The sequence below is a fragment of the Thamnophis elegans genome, chromosome 4 (genome assembly GCF_009769535.1).
Source record: "Thamnophis elegans isolate rThaEle1 chromosome 4, rThaEle1.pri, whole genome shotgun sequence".
NCBI lineage: Eukaryota > Metazoa > Chordata > Lepidosauria > Squamata > Colubridae > Thamnophis > Thamnophis elegans.
The window spans coordinates 55141926-55163723 of NC_045544.1; the positions used below are offsets into that span (position 1 = coordinate 55141926).

At 41.5% G+C, this 21798-nt stretch overlaps 1 protein-coding gene across 1 annotated transcript in view; it reads right to left on the reverse strand.

The window, feature by feature from the left end:
* Positions 1 to 4293: 4293 nt before the first annotated feature.
* Positions 4294 to 21798, reverse strand: part of RGS17 (regulator of G protein signaling 17) — an 84428-nt gene continuing 66923 nt past the window's right edge. The window contains 6 exon segments of the mRNA XM_032216512.1: positions 4294 to 4929; positions 4932 to 4986; positions 4988 to 5089; positions 6389 to 6471; positions 6474 to 6622; positions 17986 to 18075. Coding sequence (XP_032072403.1) covers positions 4901 to 4929; positions 4932 to 4986; positions 4988 to 5089; positions 6389 to 6471; positions 6474 to 6622; positions 17986 to 18075 — 508 coding nt within the window. The 3' untranslated portion in view covers positions 4294 to 4900.

Consider the following 21798-nt stretch of genomic DNA (forward strand, 5'->3'; position numbering starts at 1 on the left):
TAATGATATTAATAAACAAAACAATTCCTGCTCCATATCCATAGAAAAGTTGATGGGACTTTTATTTATCTAGTAACAATAGAATGAATATTTAGTAAGAGAAGAAATATGATATGAAGTGACATCAGTATGGAGGGAGGTTACAGCTTACACCCCAATTTTATTAAAACCATAATTTTCCCCTTCCCATGAAGGAATGTCCATGAAAACCTTGTTTGTGGGTTGAGAGTCCACCAAGAAGACAGGAAAAAAGACAATGGGATCATAGCCTGTAGAATCATCAACTTCACTTGGATGACTGAGAGACCTAAATGATATTTTCATGACCACTTGTACATATAACTTAGTCACAATGATCTGTTAATCAAAAGCATTATATTTATTTTATATATTTGTGATCTCATTAAAATCCCAAACAAGAAGTAAATACATCTTCAGTCTATTTCTGCCTGTGGTAAGTATAATTAAGCAATTCATTTATACTAAAAAGTATTGTATAGTACATGCACAATAATCATTTAGAAGTGTAATCATTGGCTGCTCATATGTTGCAAATTGACTGAGAGCAATGAGATTATGTTGTCATTTAAAACACTGTCAATATTCCTTTCGGAGAACTGAAAACTGAGGTATGCAAAAGTGGAATGAGATAAATTTGGCTATTCCTCTTAGTTGCAGAAAGTTGACATCAGCAACCACCTTGTTTTTGTATCTCTTTAAATGACCCAAGGGTTATGTGGTGTGGGTGACTACATCTATTTGTCAGATGGATTTAAAATGTACATTCATTCCTAGAAAGTATATATAAATACAGAGTGCTCAATAGGCCAACCTTCAAATCCAGCAAAGTTCAGGATTTAGGCTCTTATGGTAACATAGTCTCACTGCAACAACATACTTAGTAATTTTGAGAACAGTTCAAATGTGACATCTTATTCATAATGATATCTCCCATATCATGACCAAATACTCATACAAGGAAGTCTAGTACCATAATTCTAGGTGCTATGGCAGTCCCTCACAGATTTTATTTGGTTAAGGTTCCTCAGGAAAGGTGTCCTGTCAAACTGACATCTCCCTGACTATAGTAAAAGTATCTTATAAAGATCGCTTCTGGTTAACAGGTCACCCTCAAATAGTAACATTGAAAATATGAAGTCTCAATATTGAATACATGCGATATTTTCTAATTACATAGACCTAGTTGTGTGCACCAGAGATAGTTGTATCTCAAACACCATAACAAACCAGAATCCACGTCATATAAATATGTACAGACAGTATGTATGTATGTATGTATGTATGTATACACACACACACGCACACACACACACCATAGGAAATGTAACTTTTTACTGTGGTGCTATAAATATGTAATACCACAGTTATTTCAGATAATGAGCCTTAAATTATTTCATTATGAGAAATTCACAGTAGGAGGAGGCAGTTGTTTGCTTTTTTTTCTTGCTACCTTCTCCTTTAGGAAAAAAAGGTTGTTTTTGTAAACATCTTCGAAGATATGATTCTATCAACATACCTTTAAAATTTATTCATAATGGTAAATTAATAACCAACATGAATAAAGTATATCATAACACAATAACACTTTTCAGATAAAACAGGCATTTATTAAAGAATGTCCTTTATAAATAATTTGTCTTGCATTTTAAACTACATTTTCATACACAACAATATTTAAAAGTGCTGAGTATGGTAGGATAGTCAGCAAACGCCAGTGTAAACAGACCTTTTATTTTTTTCTGCTTTGCAGAATTTTCTCTTACTTTTTTTTTTTTTGCCTTTTTTTTAAAATCCCATTTCGTTAAACACTACAACAGTTAAAAGAGTTGCATAGGGAATAAAGAATAGCCCTTTTTTTTTTTTTTACAAAAGTCTTGTCTCCTGAATTCTGTATAAATTACAAAACCAAAAGACCTTAAAAAATAGTTAGCTAAATTGTCCATATCTCCCCACCATGCCTCTTAAGCTTACAGATTTCAAGTATTGTAAGTAAAGTAATAGGTATATTTCCACCACACATACTTCTGCCCCTTGACACATGTTCAATAAATTAAATATGAAGAGGTAGTGAAAGAGGAAAAAGAATTGAGTCCCTTCCAAAATAAATGAATGGCATAATTACTAGCAATGAAGGACTTACACTGGAGAAATATAGCTCTAAGGACACTAGATGATCAAGAGATTCCAGTATTATGCAAGCATGTGGGAGAAGGGACACTGCTGACACAGTCGTTAGGACTAGAATGAACAATCCAGGTGTTTAATGTCATCTATACATTATGTTCTTTTGGCCACTGCAACCTCAGAGGGCAAAATCCACAACTTTGCTCCAGCAAAAATCTCCTTCAATGAATGAGACTCAGCATGCTTAGCGAATACATCCACATTAAGATGTAGATTAACTCGGGAATAATTTGCAGACAAACAGCTAATATTAAATAACTGATTCTATTTGTTTAACACCATATCTTCATTATGGACTGCAACAAGAAGTTAACTTCAGGGAGAAGAATCAGTTTATAGAATGTCCCCAAGCATCAAATCTAGAGTTCACAATACCGGTAATACCTTCAATAGGTATCTGTTTTGTGGCACCTTAACAATTCTTCAAAGAAATCTCAAGACTGAATATTAAAATGAACAGGTTCTAAGACAAGGGGTTTTTTTTGGTTGTTTTGTTTAGAAATTTGCTATTTCTTTTTAAAGATGCAAGCAAGCATTTAGGGAAATTAGGATTAAAAATTGAAATAAAATTCAGGTAGCTACTTACAAACTGAACTAGCAGCAAAGGAAAGGATCTCCAAGGGACTTTTCAATTGCACATTTGAAGTAAATGGGAATTTCACAAGGAAAAAAAACAATTCTTGGCTAAATCCACATTATAGGATGGCTTCTGCAAAGAATTAATCCTGGCAAATTCAATTTAAGGTAAACACAGGACCCATAACTGTCTTCATTTTTACTAGTTCTTAGAAAGTATGTTTATTTTAAAAAGAAAAAAAGAACCAATTGTTGCCACTATTTGGGACCAGTAGGTTTGAATTTAATATTTATTAAATCTCCATAATACTGGCCCATAAATGAACCCTTTCAAATTAGGAATGCCAGAAGATATTCTTCCGTAGCTTTTCCTTTAAAAGTATAAATTTCCTTTTCACAGGACAGAACGTTAAGAAAAGCAAATGTATAGACAAATGCTAGTCTCCAATGCTGACCAAAATGCTACATTTATGCATTTTTCAAAAATTATCTTTTAAATTAAAACCATAAATTTTTCTAGACTTGATTCTGTGAATGGAAGAGTTTTGTTTTGTTTTGTTTCTTTCCTTTACAAATTACATACATTACACGACAATTTTAGATAACTGGATAGCCAGTCTTTAATAAATCCATTACAGTATCTGACATCTGAAATGTACATTGATTATCTGTTTTATAACAATTATAAACAATGTCAGCTTATAGACTGTGTCCTCTCCATTTGATTTCTTTCATGTAGCTTGTGCTTTGATGTTTATTGGTCAGTTTTGACATTTCTGTAATGAAAGTACCACAATTCTGGCAGTCAATAACCAGAGGAATCCTCTGTTTTGAATTTTAAATAATGATGATAAATAACATTCACCTCTTGCTTTTCTTACATAGAAATGTTGTCTGTCTACATAGCAAGGGTTTTTCCTCCACAGAACATGGGGAACAACATTACTAAAACCAAGTCAGGTTGTTTTCTGGTTCACTCAATAATCCTTATGTTGTACCATAAGGCCATATTGCACACAATGTTCTTAAATATAGATATAATTTATGTTGTGGATTAAATATTGCAACAACTAAGTGATGAAGTGAAGCATTTTGCTTTGCACAGGAGTGTAAGGATACACAGGTAACTCTTTATTAAAACGACAAGAACATCATTGTAATCTTAACTGCAGGTGTAAAAGTATTTGAATAAGTATGATTGGCAAATCTACCTTCCCTCCCTTCCAAAATCAAGAATGATAGACCTTGATAAATGTAGACAAAGACCTTTGTGAGTATTTGTTGTCTTCACAGTAGCCAGAGTCATGCCAAAACTGTAGTAGGAGCCAAGGTGGCGCAGTGGTTAAATGCAGCACTGCAGGCTACTGCTAGATCAGCAGGTCAGCGGTTCAAATCTCACCGGCTCAGGGTTGACTCAGCCTTCCATCCTTCCGAGGTGGGTAAAATGAGGACCCAGATTGTTGGGGGCAATATGCTGACTCTCTGTAAACCGCTTAGAGAGGCCTGAAAGGCCTATGAAGCGGTATATAAGTCTACTGCTAACTGCTGCTAGTTCTCCAGGAACTCAGTTCCAGGTATAATTGAACTACTAAGGTGAAGACAGATGTAATATAAAAGAGAGCTTTCAGTTCATCCTCAGCTCTGGTTGAGCCCATCTTTCCATCAGAAGTGGCAGCTGAAATGGCAGCCATGAAGAACAATCAATTGAAAAACTTGCACGCTTTCCAGTCTTGTCTCTTTCTCTACCCCTGTCCACCCAAAACAAAAGGCCAGATGAACGTTAGACTATTTGTCTGTTCATTTCCTGCTTTCCTCCATTTAAAAAGGAAACTCTTCTTAAAGTGCAAAGTGTCCAGCAGGGGAGGTTTCTTGGTGACATCATGAGGGTAGGGCTTCAGCAAATCACACCATGCACAGCCGCTTCTGCTGCAAGGGGGCAGTACCGGGTTTTTCCAGAGCTTGACTCTGGAGGGGAAGGGTACATGTTGGACTAAATGCAGTGAAGGTGCTTCCAGAGCAGCCCTGTTGCTTAAAAATTTTACGTCTGTCTTCATCCTAATAGTCCTTACCCCACCCTTCCCCAAGAGCTAAATCAAGATTTCAAACCCCCAAATTATTTTTAAGTCTCAGAAGTAGAACTCCTTGTACTTCGAGAAGAGATTTATAGATCTGAGAGTTCAAAAACCTAGGAAAAGAGTCTCTGTTGCATTAATGTGTAGATTTGAAGTTGAGCATCTTCATACATCTGAGAGTTGGGGTTCAACAAATTTCTGTTGATCACTTCTCGCACCCGTGAATCTAAGCTAACCTAAGGAGGAGAGGAAAAGACAATGAAATGTTCACCTTGAAGAACTTATGCAGATCAATCAGCATATTTTTAGATTAAGTACAACTGGATTTACTGGGGACTTTACCTATAAAGAATTATCTTCACAAACCAATTACAACTGGTATGCCATATGTATTCCCCAGGGTGTCATCAAATCAATGAAACCAAAATTAAATCTATAAATTAACTTGTCTGGACTAGAGATATTTGCCTTAGTCTAATGTCATTACAACACTGATGTTAAATATAATATTCTTTAGGTCAGGACACATGTAGAAACCATATTGGCACTAAAATCAAATTACCATCGAATCTTTAATTGGGAAATGTTTAGATTTGCCTTGGTACCAAATACCATACTTTAGGTTTTAAAAATTTCACTGAAATCATAAACTGAAACAATACACTAATATTCATTTGAAAACAAGGATTCTGAATGTTTAATGTTAACATAAGTATCCCAAAGGTGCTTTTCCCAAAGAGAACTGGACTTTCTTGTTTTTTTTCTTGAAAGTGTTTTACTTCTCATCCAAGAAACTTCTTCAGTTCTAACAAGAAGATTCTTGGATGACAAGTGAAATCTTTTCAAAGAAAAAAACCCCAATCAAGTTGCCTTTTGGAAAAAGCATCTCTGGGATAACAATAACTTGGATGATTGACAATCTCTAGAGACATAAATGTAAGTAATTAATGCTATGCTACAATAAACAAAGAACAAAGTAGTTTCTTAATGAATTTGAGAGGAAATTATGTTAAAAATGTAAGCATGCACTCCTAAATACTTTTCACTATAGAATAAATCCATCTGAATTTTTTGGATCCAGAATTTCTTATCACGTGTAGAAAAAAATCAAGAATGCCTCCTGTTGGAAGAAATGGAAGGATGAGAAGAGTCATGTTTTCGGGGATGGAGGCAGATGAGGAAGGATTAACTGAAAATCCCTTATCCTTACTTCAGAGTTTTGCTCATGGAAATTCTGGATCCATTGCAATTAATACACATATTAAATACAAATACACCAGACACAAACACACATACATGAACACAAATACACAGCCACAGACATACAAACATGCTACCATGGCTGAAGGTAGATTAGAATTTATCTTAACATCTAGGATTATCCCAACAATTTATTTATTATACCACCCCCTACTGCCATCATATGGTAACATTTCTGACAGAGATTTCTGGTGGTGAGAAATATTCTAAATGTATTATACTGTACGTGCAAACAGAGCCTTGTGAATATCCAATATTCTTTGGTAAAAGAGTACCTCTTTGGCGATAGGTATAGAGACTGTAGTCTTCATATATAAGTCTGCTTTTTCTTCAATAGCATCCTTGTTCTGTTCTTTTTCAGGTCTTCACATGCTAACCAGAATAGGAGGTTCTCTTCGCTATATTCTGTTCGGAGAAATTCTCTGAAAATATTTCTACCGGCTGGTGTTTTCATCATCTTGTCAAAATTCTGAGCCCAGGATAGAATTTCATCAGCGGTGGGATTTTGGCTGTAAAAAAAAATAGCAATCCAAAGACAAACACCAAAAGTGTCAGAAAATATAAATATTGCCAGACAGTGGTTTGATTTGCAGCGGGTCTTATAGTGTTTACTGGGATTTACCCCAATGAAGTAGGCATAGCGTTGAACCTGACACCTGAAGAAGCCATATTGTTTAAGCCAGTTACAACTAGCGTTGTTCTCGAGATAGAATTCATATCCCTGGGCCACTCTGTGTAGTCTACAACCTCACTGAATGTATTTTATTTTCCATTGGATTTTGTTTAATAAATAATAAAACTAGGCTGAAATGTCTTCGAATTTCCCCAAGTATCTTTTCCAACCAAATGTTTATTGTGAAGCATCTCACTGCCTCTTGGTTCAGAACTCAAGACCTTCGAGCATTCCTTCGTCCTAATTTTTCCCCACAAGAATCACCCTGTGAAAAGATAGATTGGGCTAAGTGCGATGGTGGCTGGCCCAAAGTCATTCTCAGAATTTCTGTGGCTGAGAATGCACTAGACCATAGGTGGGGGAATCATAGCCTTTTTATGACTTGTGGCTTCAACTCCCAGAATTCCTGAGCCACTGTTGCTTGCTCAGGAATTCTGGGGGTTGAAGTGCCACAAATCATAAAAGGGCCATCATTCCCCATTCTGCATAAGACTCTAGATTGCTCTGTTGCCAGTCCAAATGTCTTCACCACTATATCCACTATCCTTAAATTTCTTATAGTTGCATTTTGAGTTTACTTTATTGTTGTAAGGCAGTAGAATGATTGTCGGTACTGATTACGTTGTTTTTTACTTCTTATTAGCTAGTTTTCCACCACTTCGCAACATGCCTGACTGCCAAAAACACAAGACACGCTGCTAATGTATTTCTTTGGAATTTTAAATAGACACAGGGAGTCCAAAAACAGCACTGGAAGACTTTACGGTGAAATGCAGGACTCATACCTGAACCACCTTCTAACTTTTTTTTGAAGAGGCTCTGAAAGTGATTTCTCTTTCTTGCCAACTGGATTAAAAAATAATAGACTGCGCAGGAAAGATGCTCCACATGCTGTGAATTATGAGTCAAAGCCCACCAAAATAAATTGCATCTAATCAGTGAAAGTGCTCCTGCATTGGCATCAATGTTCAAGTGTAATCACAAATTCTCTTTCAAGAATGCACCAATGAAACATTATAAGGCTGCTTGGAGATGGATAATGTTTGGCCTCGTGGGTTGCCTTTTACTTCTTTTCAGCAAGGAATACATGGTTAGAAAGAGTTGGCAGAGGAAGGAAGGAAGGAAAATAACAATGGAAAGAGAAATCCCAGTGAGCTATCAAAAATGCTTGTTAATAATGAATTTTTAACATGCAATGCTTCTTTTTTATATTGACCCAGCATTCCCATGCTTCTCTTTATTTAGTCTTACTGGCTTGAATGATACTCCAATTAGCTATGTATTTCTTTTGAGGTGAAAAATTGTAAATGTTTCCAGAATACAGAAGACAAAACAGGAAGAGAGCCACCACTTCATCCTCAAATTAGCATTTTAGGCTATGCTTGGAATACTAACTTAAAACATTATTGTGCACAGGCACCTGAAACCCTATTCAGATTAGCTTTAATACCCATAATGGAAACAGTGAGGGAAAAACCAATGTGTGGTTCAAGACAACTCGAAAAGTTGTACCCAGTCTATAAATCATATCTATGCAACTTACGGCTTAGTTCATATTGTGTGGTTTATAGACTCACTGATCCTTTCCAGCTACCATTTGTCCTGAGAGAGATCTACTACTGTGACCCAAGAAAGTCCTGGATTAATTTCCAATTGAATTCATGATGGAATGATGAGAAATTCCTTAATGCTAAATGCTTCAGTCATTGGTTTTTGTAACAAATATCTTTTAATGTGTCCCTCTGCATTTTGATCTGTTTATCTTGGCTTTTAATGAAAAATAAAACATCTTCCTTTTATTTAGGGAGAAAATATATCTTTTATAATTAAAAGAAGTAGAAAGATAGATGATGGCATTATATTTATTCTATGTTTGATAATATTCATTATATATTTTTATATACTTATGGATTTCATGTTTTTAAAATCAATTTTATAATTCAAATATAGATTGCAAATCTTTAAATAATGTACGGTAATTCTGTTTATTGGCACCTATTGGCCAATTATTGCTATCCTTGGTTAGCAGTGGAATTATTGGAATTAAAAAAAAATCACAGATCAATTAATAGGGACAGGTGAACTTAAAAGATATATAAAACAAGTATTATTTATTCTATTGGGAGCAAATTTGTATGCTTTGTTCCTATCAGACTTTATAATGGTATACTGACATCAAAGCACACTATTAGTTATTATTCCCTGATGAGTTTCTGAACTTGGATGCTTTTATGCATCACACTTTGCTGTTGTATAGCTTACTGGCTTTATGATTCCCAGTTCAAAAATCTGTTCAAAAAAATATTTCCAAAAGTATGCAAATGGATGCAAACAGCTGCAGATATATCTTTTATAAATAGTTTAAATTTTTAAAGTTTTTTAAAGCATTTTAAAGTTTTTCTTTGCAGAATTGAAGTGTCAAAGGACAAGCGGGACACTTTGTGTGTTTTTAAATAAACATTTCAGAAATCGATATTTATATACATTAGGAAAACATGTGTGCAAAATATCTATATAACAAGATGCAAATCTTTTTTTAACTTTTAAACATTCTAAGAAAAAACTTGAAGCTCAATATCATATTTTTTGGAGTATAAGACGCACCGGAGTATGACACACCCAGGTTTTGAAGAGGCATTTTTTTTTAAAAAGTAGGAAGGTAGATAGAGGAGTAGAGAGTGAGAGAAAGAGAGAGAAATACAGGAGGAGGGAGGGAGGGAGGGAAGGAGTGAGAGAGAGATAGAGAGAGTAGTAGGTAGGTGGATAGATAAAGGGATATATATATAGAGAGAAATACAGTAGTTAGGTAGGTAGGGGGAGAGAGAGTAGGTAGGTTGGTAGGTAGAGGGATAGAGAGAGAAAACTAGAGAGAGAGAAATACAGTAGAAAGGTAGGGGGAGAGAGAGAGTAGGTAGGTAGATATATAAGGTAGGTAGGTAGAGGGAGAGAGAGAAATACAGTAGGTAGATAGAGGGGGGGGAGAGAGTAGTAGGTAGGTAGATGTTTCCAGGGTATTTATCCATGTGGCTGGAGAAGGAATCACTGACCTGTAGCACCTAAAAGTTTGTTTCTGCTGGGACAGCACTTGGACCAATGTAATTCTCATCAATCACTCTAACTAAACAGCTTTCAGGGGGAAAAGTTTTGCACTCTGCAAACCTCCCCAAAGGACCTGTTTTTCACGAAAGCGGGCCCATTTCTTTCCAAAAAAAGGCTGAATAGCCTTGGGGAGGGGGGCTTGCAGAGTGCTCCTGGGGAGTGGGGGCAAAAATGAGCAAAAAATGACCGTTTTTCGCAAAACCGGGCCATTTTTTGGTCAAAGAATTGCATGCATAGCCTTATGGAGGCTTATAGAGTGTGCTGGGGGCTGGGGGGGAGGCAAAAATGGCCCATTTTTTGCTCATTTCTGCCCTCCCCCGCCCCCAAGAGCTGTCTGAAAGCCTCCCTAAGGCTATGTACGCCATTTTTGGTGAAGGGGAGGTGGGGTGTACCAGGACCTGTGGGTAGCCGAAGAACTGACGCGGAGACGGAATAAAGGCTAACAAATTTTATTCCCTGACAAGTACAGGCTAACATCAGAACCGGCTTAAGACAGGAACGCGCGCTGCTCGTTTGGACAGCTCTCTATTTATACATGGAGCGTCAAACGATCAGCCAATCAGGGTGTCGAGCGCTTCCCCTTGAACCTTTATTTTTAACGCATGCTCAGAACATAGCCCTCCTCCCCCTAAGTTAGCGCAAGCGTAGTCTTGTAAATATGCGGGACCGCGCCTGATTCGGCTCGGACACCCTAGGGCCCTTCTGCACCGCTTGGGAGCTCTGATTGCCTCGACCGAAGACTCTGCGGCGGAGGATGGTGATCGCTCTGGCCGTCGAAGAGCAAAGGATGTGGTGCTGGCCCACTAAGTAAGTCGCCGCTTCGGCTTGGGGCACTGGCTGCTGTTCTTTCGGCCTCCTCGTTTCGGGGGCCCAGCGCCGGCCCGTCGGAGCTGTCAAAACTGGTTGGTCGCCTGATGGCTGCTGGCCGGTTGGTGGTTGGCGCTTCTCCGCAACTGGTCGCAGTGTCGTTTCCACTCTCTGCCGTCGTGTAGCCTGACCCTGTAGGAGTAGGGCCCAGTCTGGTCAGTCACTATGCCCGGTAGCCACAAGGGATGCCCTCCATAATTCCGGGCATACACTGCCTCCCCCTGGACGAAGGATCGGGACCCACCCTGGGAATCCAAGGGGGTTGGGGTGGCATAGGCAGGGTGTAAACGGTCAAGGGTTGTTCGCAAGCGGCGTCCCATGAGGAGCTCAGCTGGGCTCGTATTGGATTCGGGCGAAGGAGTGGAGTGATGGGCCAGCAAGAAGGCGTCAATGCGTTCTTGCCAGGGAAGGTGGCTCATTTTGGAGAGAGCTTCTTTGACGGACCGCACAGCGCGCTCCGCCAAACCATTGCTAGAAGGGTGAAAGGGGGAGGTGAGGGCATGTCGGATTCCTTGGGAAGCCAGGAATGCCTCGAACTTGGCAGCTGTCAGTTGTGGACCGTTATCGGACACCAACACATCGGGTAGGCCGTGGGTGGTAAACAGGTGGCGCAGCGGCGCGATGAGTGCGTCGTGCTGTGGTGGATGACATAGTGGACGACCTCGACCCCATTCGGAGAAAGGCGTCCACAGCAATAAGGAGCATGCGGCCCTGAATGGGGACCCGCGAAGTCAACGTGGAGTCGGGACCAGGGAGTGGAAGGTGGCTCCACACGTTTCGCGGGTCGGCTATTGGAGGCAAGGCTTGGGCGCGCCTGGCATTGTGGGCACCCGGCGACATGGTCGGCTAGTGTCCTGGTCTAACTTAGGCCACCAACGTAGCTTCTGCCTAGCCCTTTCATCCGGACGATTTCCTGGGTGTGCGCTATGCAGTTGCCTCAAGACGGTAGTCCTCAGTGAGGCCGCACGACTACTCTATGGCCCCAGAGTAAACAGCCGCGCTGAACGGAGAGCTCCGCCAGGCGTGATTTGTAAGGGCAGGAAGGGAAGGGTCTACCGGGTCTTTTGGCCACCCTCGCCTAACCAATCTAGCACCCGGGATATTACCTGATCCCTTGCGGACAACCGGGCGATGTCGGAGGCAGAGATTGGAAGGTGGAGGTCGTCAATAAGGAACACAGGTGCCACAGCAGCAGGGTCTTCAGCAGCTTCCGGCAGGGGGCAATGGCTGAGTGCGTCGGCATGAGCGATCTGCTTCCCTGGGCGGTGGTGCAACTGGTAGTCGTAGGACGCCAGGAACACAAACCAACGAGTCATGCGTGGAGATAGGACCTGCGGGGCAGGCCGATCTCCGGCCAGCAACCCAAGTAGGGGCTTGTGATCAGTGACAATTTGGAATGGGCGGCCATACAAATAGTGATGGAAACGGCGCACCCCGGCCACAATGGCAAGAGCCTCTTTGTCAATTTGCGCGTAGTTGCGTTCAGAGGCAGAGAGTGTGCGGGAAAAATAGGCGACCGGCACCTCTGCCCCACTGGGTAGCTGGTGACAGAGAACAGCGCCCACCCCGTAGGGGGAAGCGTCACAAGCGAGCACGAGAGGCAAGTGTTCGCTGTATTGAACGAGGACATCGTTGGAGATGAGCAGGTGCTTGACAGCTAGGAAAGCGGAGGCCTCTCGGCGGCCCCAAACCCAGGGTGCACCTGAGTCTAGGAGGCGATGAAGTGGCTCAGCTACCGATGCCTTGTGGGGAAGGAATACAGCGTAAAAATTGAGTAGGCCTAAAAAGGCCTGTAATTCAGCTCTGTTAGTGGGAGCAGGGGCCTCCACGATGGCTTTGGTTTTGGCAGCCGTGGGGTGGATGCCACTGCCATCGATAAGGAAACCAAGGAACTCTATCTGGGATACCGCAACCTGGCACTTATCTCGCTTGACCTTGAGCCCCACCTGTTGGAATCGTTGGAGAACCAAGTGCAGACGGGCCATGAGTTCGTCCATGGAGGTGGCTGAGACGAGGACGTCGTCAAAATAGGGGACGACGCCTCGGAGTCCTTGGAGCAAGCGCTCCATCAAGCTCTGGAACAGGCCTGGGGCAATGCTGACCCCAAACTGCAATCTGCGGCAACGGAAAGTGCCCTGGTGTGTGACGATTATCTGTGCTTCCGCTGCCTCATCGTCCACCACCAGCTGTTGATAAGCTTGGGCGAGGTCGAGCTTCGCGAAAACAGTCCCCTCGCCCAAGGTATGTAGTAAATGCTGAACCACTGGCACAGGGTACGCGTTGGATGGCAAGGCATGGTTGATAGAGCAGCGGTAGTCAGCGCAAATCCTCACGCTGCCATCTGGTTTGATGGGTAACACAATGGGTATTTCCCATCGGGCATGGTCCACTGGCTCCAGGACGCCTTGAGCCACCAGCCTGTCCAGCTCGGCGTCCACCTTTGGTTTGAGTGCGATGGGTACTCGGCGAGGCTTCATTCGCACCGGCTGTACTGACGGGTCGAGGTTAAAAGACACGGGTGTGCCAGTGTATTTGCCTAGTGAGCCATCAAACACCGTAGGGAATTCGTTGACTAAGCAATCAAGGGCTGACTCGCTTAGGTGGTGGATGCCGCTGATCTGCAGGCCCAGGGACTGGAACCAGTCGAGGCCGAGAAGGCTGGGCAGCCGTCCTTCTACTATGATGAGGGGTAACCGGCCGTTGAACCCCTTGAACTGCACTCTGACCTTGCGGGTGCCAATTACTGGAATCAGGTTGCCCTGATAGTCCCGTACGTAGATACAGTCTTGTAATTGGCGTTTTGACAGCTGCGGCAAAAGGCGCTTAATTGGCTCCATGACACAATAGAAGTTGCAGAGCCGGTGTCTAACTCCATCTCGCAGGGCTTCCCCTCCACGGTAACAGTTAGCTGGATCTTTTTCTGGAGCTGGTGGCATGAGAGTTCTTGGGTGGAATTGCGGAGGATGGCATGGCAGTCCATCCTAGCCTTCCTTGGGGTCTTCGTCCGGTTCCGAGGTTGCCGGAAAACCGCTTGGCTGGAATTCAGAGGAGGACATGGCTGTGCAGCGGCGGCCACACCCGAGCGATGTGGCACCTTTCTGCCACACGCTGGCAGAGGGCTGCCTAAATCTTCACTCAGCTCTTTCGTGGTTGCCTCCGCACCCACTACATGCAGATTTAGGGTCGCCCTTCCGCCGAGGCAAGCTCTTTTTGTTCGCCTCGTAAGGCGGTTAATGTCCTCCTCAGGGATTTCAGAATCGGAATCTTCACTCTCAGAGTCTAGTAGACCGGTAGCTGTTGTTAAAGTATTGGCAGACTGCGCTGTTGTGGTAGACCGGGCCTTCGCGATAGTAGCTAGGGATGCCTCAGCTATTTCGGATTGCCCGCACCTCGTCAAAAGCAGTTTGAACGAGAGAGCTGCTTTGGTTAGCAGTCGCTTCTGCAGCTTGAGGTCTCTGAGGCCACAAACCAGGCGGTCGAGGGAGAGCTTCATCGAGATCTCGACTCACAGTGGAGGGCGGCCGATCGTAGTGCAGCAACGTAGGCGCTGACTGACTCCCCCTCAAGCTTGGCTGCACTGATGGAAAGCGTGCCGGCGGGCTATTTTCGATGGCGATGGGGCGTAATGGCTCATCAGCTTCGCCATAAGTACAGGCCATGGCACGGCCTTGATGGGTTCAGGGGCTGTGAGAGCCCTGGCAGTATGGAAAACGTCCATGCCGCAGACGGACAAAAAGAAGGCACGTTTTCGCTCGTCCGTTAACTCGGTAAGGTCGTGTGCGACCAAAAACATTCAAACCGAGCCGTGTAGGACTCCCACGTCTCATTGCCATAGTTGAATGGCGCGAAATTTAACGTGGCCATTCCTGTCAGGCACAACGACGTCTCGTCGTGACAAAATAAGCGCGGTTCTAGTGACTCAGCGAGGGACTTCAGCAGTGAGTGACTTCAGCTTCTCGCACCTCAGTTTGGCGATCCCACCCTCGTCGCCAGTGGTGTGTACCAAGGACCTGTGGGTAGCCAGAAGAACTGAGGCGGAGACGGGAATAAAAGGCTAACAAATTTTATTCCCTGACAAGTACAGGCTAACATTCAGAACCGGCTTAAGACAGGAACGCACGCTGCTCGTTTGGGCAGCTCCCTATTTATACAGGAGCTGTCAAACGATCAGCCAATCAGGTGTCGAGCGCTTCCCACTTGAACTCTTTATTTTAACGCATGCTCAGAACATGACAGGAGGGGCTTCAGGAGGCCAAAAAATGCTGTATTCGATGTATAAGACACAGATTTTCAGTCTCTTTTTAGAGGAAAAAAAGGTGTATCTTATACTCTGAAAAATATGGTAACTCTCCTGATAAACTGGCAATAAAGAAGACAGAATTGTTGTTCAGTCGCTAAGTTGTGTCTGACTCTTTGAGACACCATGGACCATAGCATGCCAGCCCAGCACCCCTTGTCCTCCACTGTCTCTCAAAATTTGCCTAAATTCGTGTTCATTGTGTTGATGATATTATCTAACTGTCTCTGACATCCCCTTCTCCTTTAGTTAGTAATTTATGCTGTGATATGCAGTCTATAAAAAATGTCTCACAGTAGTAGGTGGCAATAATTGCCTAACTTTTGTTTGGATTTAGAAACTAAACGAGGTTGACTCTGGTTCATACTTGGATGAGAGCTTACAATGGAATTACAGGCATGTAACTTAAACTGAGAAGTTAGAATAACCTGAAAGGAGGCATGGGAGAATCTGTTTCTTATTGCTGTCAAGAAAATAGCAAGGATGCATCACGCTTGATTTGGGGCTTTACACACACACGTGCACATGCACCCACACACACACTTACATCAGGACTTCTGACATATGTATGAATGCATTTGAAAATTATATTACAGAGGTGGGTTGCTCCCGATTCGGCTGAACATGTAGTGGAAATCAGGCGTGGGTTGCAGAACCGGCAGCGACCCAGGCCTGCCATGTTCCTGGTTCCCTTGCCGCCACTGGGCTGCTGCCATTTTGGTTTTTAGTCGCGCATGGGCAGTTCACGGTAAATTGTTCTGGGCACTTGCATGCAGCGCGCATTGCACGTGGGTTGTGAACTGGTAATAAAACTGGCAGCAACCCACCCCTGGTATATTACCATCTATTTGTGTGGAGACATACATTATCCAATACTATAAAGGATCAAAAAAATGAATCCTTAGCAGTAGATAACAGGGACCTGCTTTGAAATTAGACACAGTATTACCAGAAACATACTGTGACCACAAGATGGCACTGTGATAGAGAGCAAAGCCAGAGGAAAACTAGGAATGAAAATTGTAAACAGAGAACAATTCCACTTTAAGAAAAGTGGCTTTAAAAAAAAAGCCACCTACGATTGAAAATTGCATCACCGGGATATTAATATTGTTAAATTATTTCAGGAATATGCCCATAAACACAAATTAGGAGTAAATGCCCCAAAATGAGAATTGTTATAATTTAATGGAGGAAATGATGAGCAATTCTCTATATGAGGAGAAAATATTGACACTTTTGTTTTACTACAAGGTAATACAAATGCTTCCTGCCTTCCCAAAATCTCACCTGAAAAACTCGTAAGTTCTATTAAATAAAATCTCTGAATTTTAGACACTTCCTCCATTCTTATTGGCTATTTAAAGTAAGCTATATACAAACGATCATATATAATTGTATGTATGGAAGTATATATGTTCTCTTCTATGCCTTACTTGCTTTTTCATTGTTATGGGAAAAAGCTTATTTTGGTTTGGGGCATTTCAGTTACATAAGGCAATTTTATATGAGCTTTTCTTATTTATGCACATGCATAGAAAAATCTCTGTGGATTTAAGATCAGGTAAGGCATACAGCCACTCCTCATTTAGCAACTACTTTAGGTAGTGACTATTTGCAAATAGATGGTAATAAACAGTAATAAAAAATCATTTTCTAAACCAGTGTGTCCATTTAATGACAACAAGAGCCTTCGGTGTGAAACTGATTAAGGACTTATCAGTTTCAGGCAGCAGTGGAAGGCAGGAATGTTCTAATCAACTAATTAAGGTCACAGAGCTCAGCTTAATTTAATTTAATTAACCACATTTATATTCTGCCCAATCCCGAAGGACTCCGGGCGGCTTACAAAAATAAAGAGAAAAAAAAAGACACATAATGAACACATAACGAAAGAAAACGGTTTAAAATAGCAACACCTCATACATTCATTCTAATTGGGGTTGGACCTCAACAGTGAGATCAACAGCCCCAGGCCTGCCGGAACAGCCAAGTTTTTACAGCTTTCCTGAAGGCCATGAGAGTGGTTATGGTCCGGATCTCTGGGGGTAGCTGATTCCAAAGAGTCGGAGCAGCCACAGAGAAGGCTCTCCTCCGGGGGCCCGCCAGCCGACACTGTCTGGCTGACAGCATCTGAAGGAGGCCCAATCTGTGGGATCTTACTGGCCACTGGGAGGTATGTGGCAGTAGGCGGTCTCGAAGGTATTCTGGCCCTAAGTCATGTAGGGCTTTAAAGGTGATAACCAACACCTTGAATTGCGTCCGGAGACCAATTGGTAGCCAGTGCAGCTCGCAGAGGACAGGTGTAACGTGGGTGTACCTTGGTGCACCCCAATATCACTCGCGCGGCTGCATTCTGGACTAACTGCAGTCTCCGAATGCTTTTCAAGGGTAGCCCCATGTAGAGCGCGTTGCAATAATCCAGCCTTGAGGTGACAAAGGCATGAGTAACCGTTTGAAGTGCCTCCCGATCCAATAGGGTCGCAATTGGTGCACCAGACAAGCTTGTTAACTTCCCATTAGCATTTCTTAAGAAAACACTTTGCCATGGAGAAAAGTAGCTCAGGAAGTGAGACTGCAGTTGATGTAAGCCAGCTCTCCCACTTTTGAGGGGACAGAAAAGGTGAATAAACAGGTCAGCCATAGGACATAATCCCAGGTTGCTTGTGTCTCTTAAGATAAAATTGAGATAACTTTATCTAATGAGACAACAGCAACTTGGGATCTCCCTAGCATCTCTCTCTTTCTCTCCCCCCCCCATTTCCTTCCTCTTCCTCCTTTCATCCTCTGTGTGTGTGTGTGTGTGTGTGTGTGTACGTGTGTGTCATGTGTTCACTTATGACCATTTTATTTAAAAACTGAATTGGAATATAGTCGCTAAACAAGTAGAAATGAACCTCAGCACTTTCCCCAGACAATACAATTGAAAAACTTACCACTCTTCGATGACCTGGATACTCTCCAGTTTGCTAGTGTGTGTCGGTCTTCCTGTGCTGTCCCCTCTATCTTCATTCCTAACAGTGAGGCTGCAATGTAGTACAACACTTTATTTTGTCTAGAGAAAATTAACGTAAAGTAATGAATGTAAAACATATAAGACAAGCCGCAGCTTTAAGAGAAATGGCAGAATTTGAACAAGTGCAAACCAATGGTTGACCTCCCCATAAGAGGTCTTGGAAGGCTCCCATTTAGAGTATTTCCTCAACTGTCATAAGATCAAGAGAAGGAGAATATGCCTTTTTAAAATTAAATTTTAAAATTAAAATTTCTCGAATGTTTCATTCAATAGGGTAATTAAATCTCTCCAATACATCTTTCTATCTGCATTAAGTAAAATCACATACATAGAAACATGCTGAGAAAGAAAAAGTATAGGGGTTTTATTATGCTTTAATTCAAGACTGAGTAGAAGAATTAAAAACCATTACATAAATTCTAACCAAGGGATTTATTTTATTTTTTTTGCATATTTTAATAGCTCTAATTTAGCAGTGCTATTAATCAGTTCATAGCTCCTCTGTTGTAGTGGTACTGGTCTTTAATTTCCAAAATTTGAAATCATAACATTTTCCTTCCTTTTCTTATGAAAGGGGCTTGGATTCTTTTAAAAAAAATTTCAGAGCTGACCCCAGCCTCTGTTTAATTCCAATCTTTTAAGCACAATACATTACCTAATTTATATTTTTATATAGGCAGGCATATATAACATAAGAAAGTCACAAACAATTTAAGACACCAATCACTGTCCCTGTGCTGTGCCATTAGTTATCTTATACCAGGGGTGTCAAACTCAATTTCACTGAGGGCTGCATCAGAGTTGCGTTTGACCTCGTGGGGGCAGGGGGGGGCGGGATGAGGTAGGCATGGTCTGGGTTGGCCAGCTCAACGTCACTCAGCGAGGCTCCATTTCCGCCACAGTGGCCTCCTGCAGCCTCTGCCAGTAAAAGCTGAGTCAGGGAGGGCCGCATATGGCCTTCCCGAGCTCCCATTTTCACTAGCACAGGGCTGCAGGAGGCCATCATGACCAGAAATGGACCCCAGGAGGCCTATGGGTAGCCCTCCTGAACTCCATTTTCACTGGCAGAGGCACCATGGCCAATCCTTTACTGTATCCAAAGGCCAAATCTAAGCACCCTATGTGCCAGATCTGGCCTGTGGGCCTTGAGTTTGACACCCCTGTTTTATATGTTCTAGAAACCGCATAATCTAGAGTAGAGGGGAGAGACGAGGATCCTGGAGGCAGGATGGGAAACAGCTGCCTCAAGCTGTAATGTTAATCCTGAAAAACTATCATCAGTGTTTTAATTAATGCTACAGTAGAACTGGAAGTTAAGTGTTTCTGTGTTGAAAATTTGCTGAAGAAATTCCCTACTGACACAAATGCCATGTGTGGTATCCCCATAATAGGCCGAGACCAGAGCAGAAAACTCATGTTGCAGAAGGATAAATTGAAGAACAAACCAAATGAGATCACAGAATAGCCAGTCACACACAATGTAAACATGTCTTAAGGTTCAGCTGTTAAGACTTGAGGACAAAAAAACCACTCCCAGTCTAAACTTATCCTCTCTGTGTGTTAAATGCAAAAGTTGTGTTCAATATATATATATGTAAGGAGTTAAATTATTCTCCAAAAAAATAGAAACAAGGGGGAAAAGTACAATAGCATTTCCTCAGCAGTATGAGGTGCTTGTCAGAGAATGATTGATAACATTGTCCTGAGAATTAATCAAGTTATATATCATTTTAAATGAATAAAACATATGCCTCTAGGTGCCTGCAATCATTTTTAGATAGATAGATAGATAGATAGATAGATAGATAGATACACTGTATATATTAAGATGAGAGGATTCCTTGGCAGAATGTACTCAATATATATCATAAAAATGATGAATAGCATTTTGATTCAGAAACTTTGCCAATACAAATTTGTTTATTTTAATACTAAACTATTTCTCATTATTACATCTTGATAATATGAATATATTTATATTTTTATTAATAATATTTCTATATTAATTCACTCCAGAGGTGAATTTCTAATGGTTTAGCCTGCATTGGGCGAACCAGTAGTGGCGGCAGCGGGAGACTCCGTGCACCGCCTGGATGCTTCTGCGTATGCACATGAGCGCATGAGAAAACTGGTAGTAAAAAAAATGGAAACCCACCCATTGCTTGACTCTAAGCAAAAATAAGCATGAGAACAACAAAACGTAGTGTTATCATCCAAAGGGAACAGACTCCAAGCTTAACATGTCCTCAATGTTCTCTACCAGAGCAAGATATTTATTTCTCAAAAGCTAAATGAGCAAGTAGTGTGGTAATATCTATGAGGGCATATTATTCCCAAGATAATGTCTTTGTCCAAAAGTCTAATTCTTTATTAGAAATGATTTCTTAAAGAAACAGAGTCAACACAGCTCTCGTGAACATTTTTTGTGTTACAAAGAGTTGAGTTCAACTCAAAGGAAATGTTGCCCTCAATAAATGGATAAAATCACAGTCAAACAGGATGTATGGATGGCATTTAAATACATTTAGAATAACTGAAAATGAACAACACTTTTTAAGAGTAAGGAAAATCATTGAGAAAACTACTAGTTTATGTGGACAATCCTGAAGAGGCAGAAAATGACTATTTTTAGGGGTCTTTGGCTATTTCTTTATTTAGTTTCTACCTATATTATTTTGCACTTTGAATAAATGGTATATGGAGGATTTGTTACTCCTTAGAACAGCGGTTCTCAACCTGTGGGTCGTGACCCCTTTGGGGGTCACATGACCTTTTCACAGGGGTCACCTAAGACCATCGGAAAACACATATTTTCAAAAAAATACGGAAAACCTAAAATAATTTTATGGTTGGGGGTCACCACATGAGGAACTGTATTAAAAGGTCGCGACATTAGGAAGGTGGAGACCCACTGCCTTAGAATATCGGGCCTGATACCGAATTCTTTTCTAATGAGGAGGTTATGCATTGGAGAGGTTGTAACCATGATCTAGTGCACGCAGTAAACTAACTTCAAGATTCTTAATTTTTCTTTAACTGATGCTATGCTGTGATTGCGCTAGAATCTACTTTTCCAAAGTATGAATTTTCTGAACATGTTCCATCCTTCCAGGCACCATAATGTTGGTACACCATAATGCCATGGCTTTTGGACAGTAATTGAGATTTTGCAGTAATTCAACAATAAACATAGGACTGTGAACTCAGTCACTGGCCCTCTAGATCCATGCCCCTCCTGGCTTGATAAAGAGTCATGGGGATGGTGGGTGTCACCTGAGTGGGTCCTAGTGTGACCAATTCTTTGAATGTGGAAATTTTTAAGCAGATAGATGTTGAAATGTATGTAAAGAAACTGCTTCCTGGATGAAGTTGTACCTTGTAACTATTGGCATTTCCTGAGAAAATTGCTTCTGGGGATTAAGATATTGAGCAGTAATGCACAGGTACACCAAATGTTAACACTCTGTGAATGTGTGTGTGTATTTCCATGCTTTTTCTTGTCAGAAGATAATATCTTAGGTAAATACTTTTTGTTATTTTATTACTACATGGCTCTTTCTCCCATGAAGAACGGGGAACGTCCCAGAACAGTATACAAAAGCAAAAACTGAAAAACAATTCAATAAAATAAACTACAATAAAAAAGTATGCTGTTTAAATATTTAAAACAAAATTCAATTAAAAAGTAGATGGGTCCGGGAGCAGTTGTTATCCTGCCTAGCTGAACAGGATC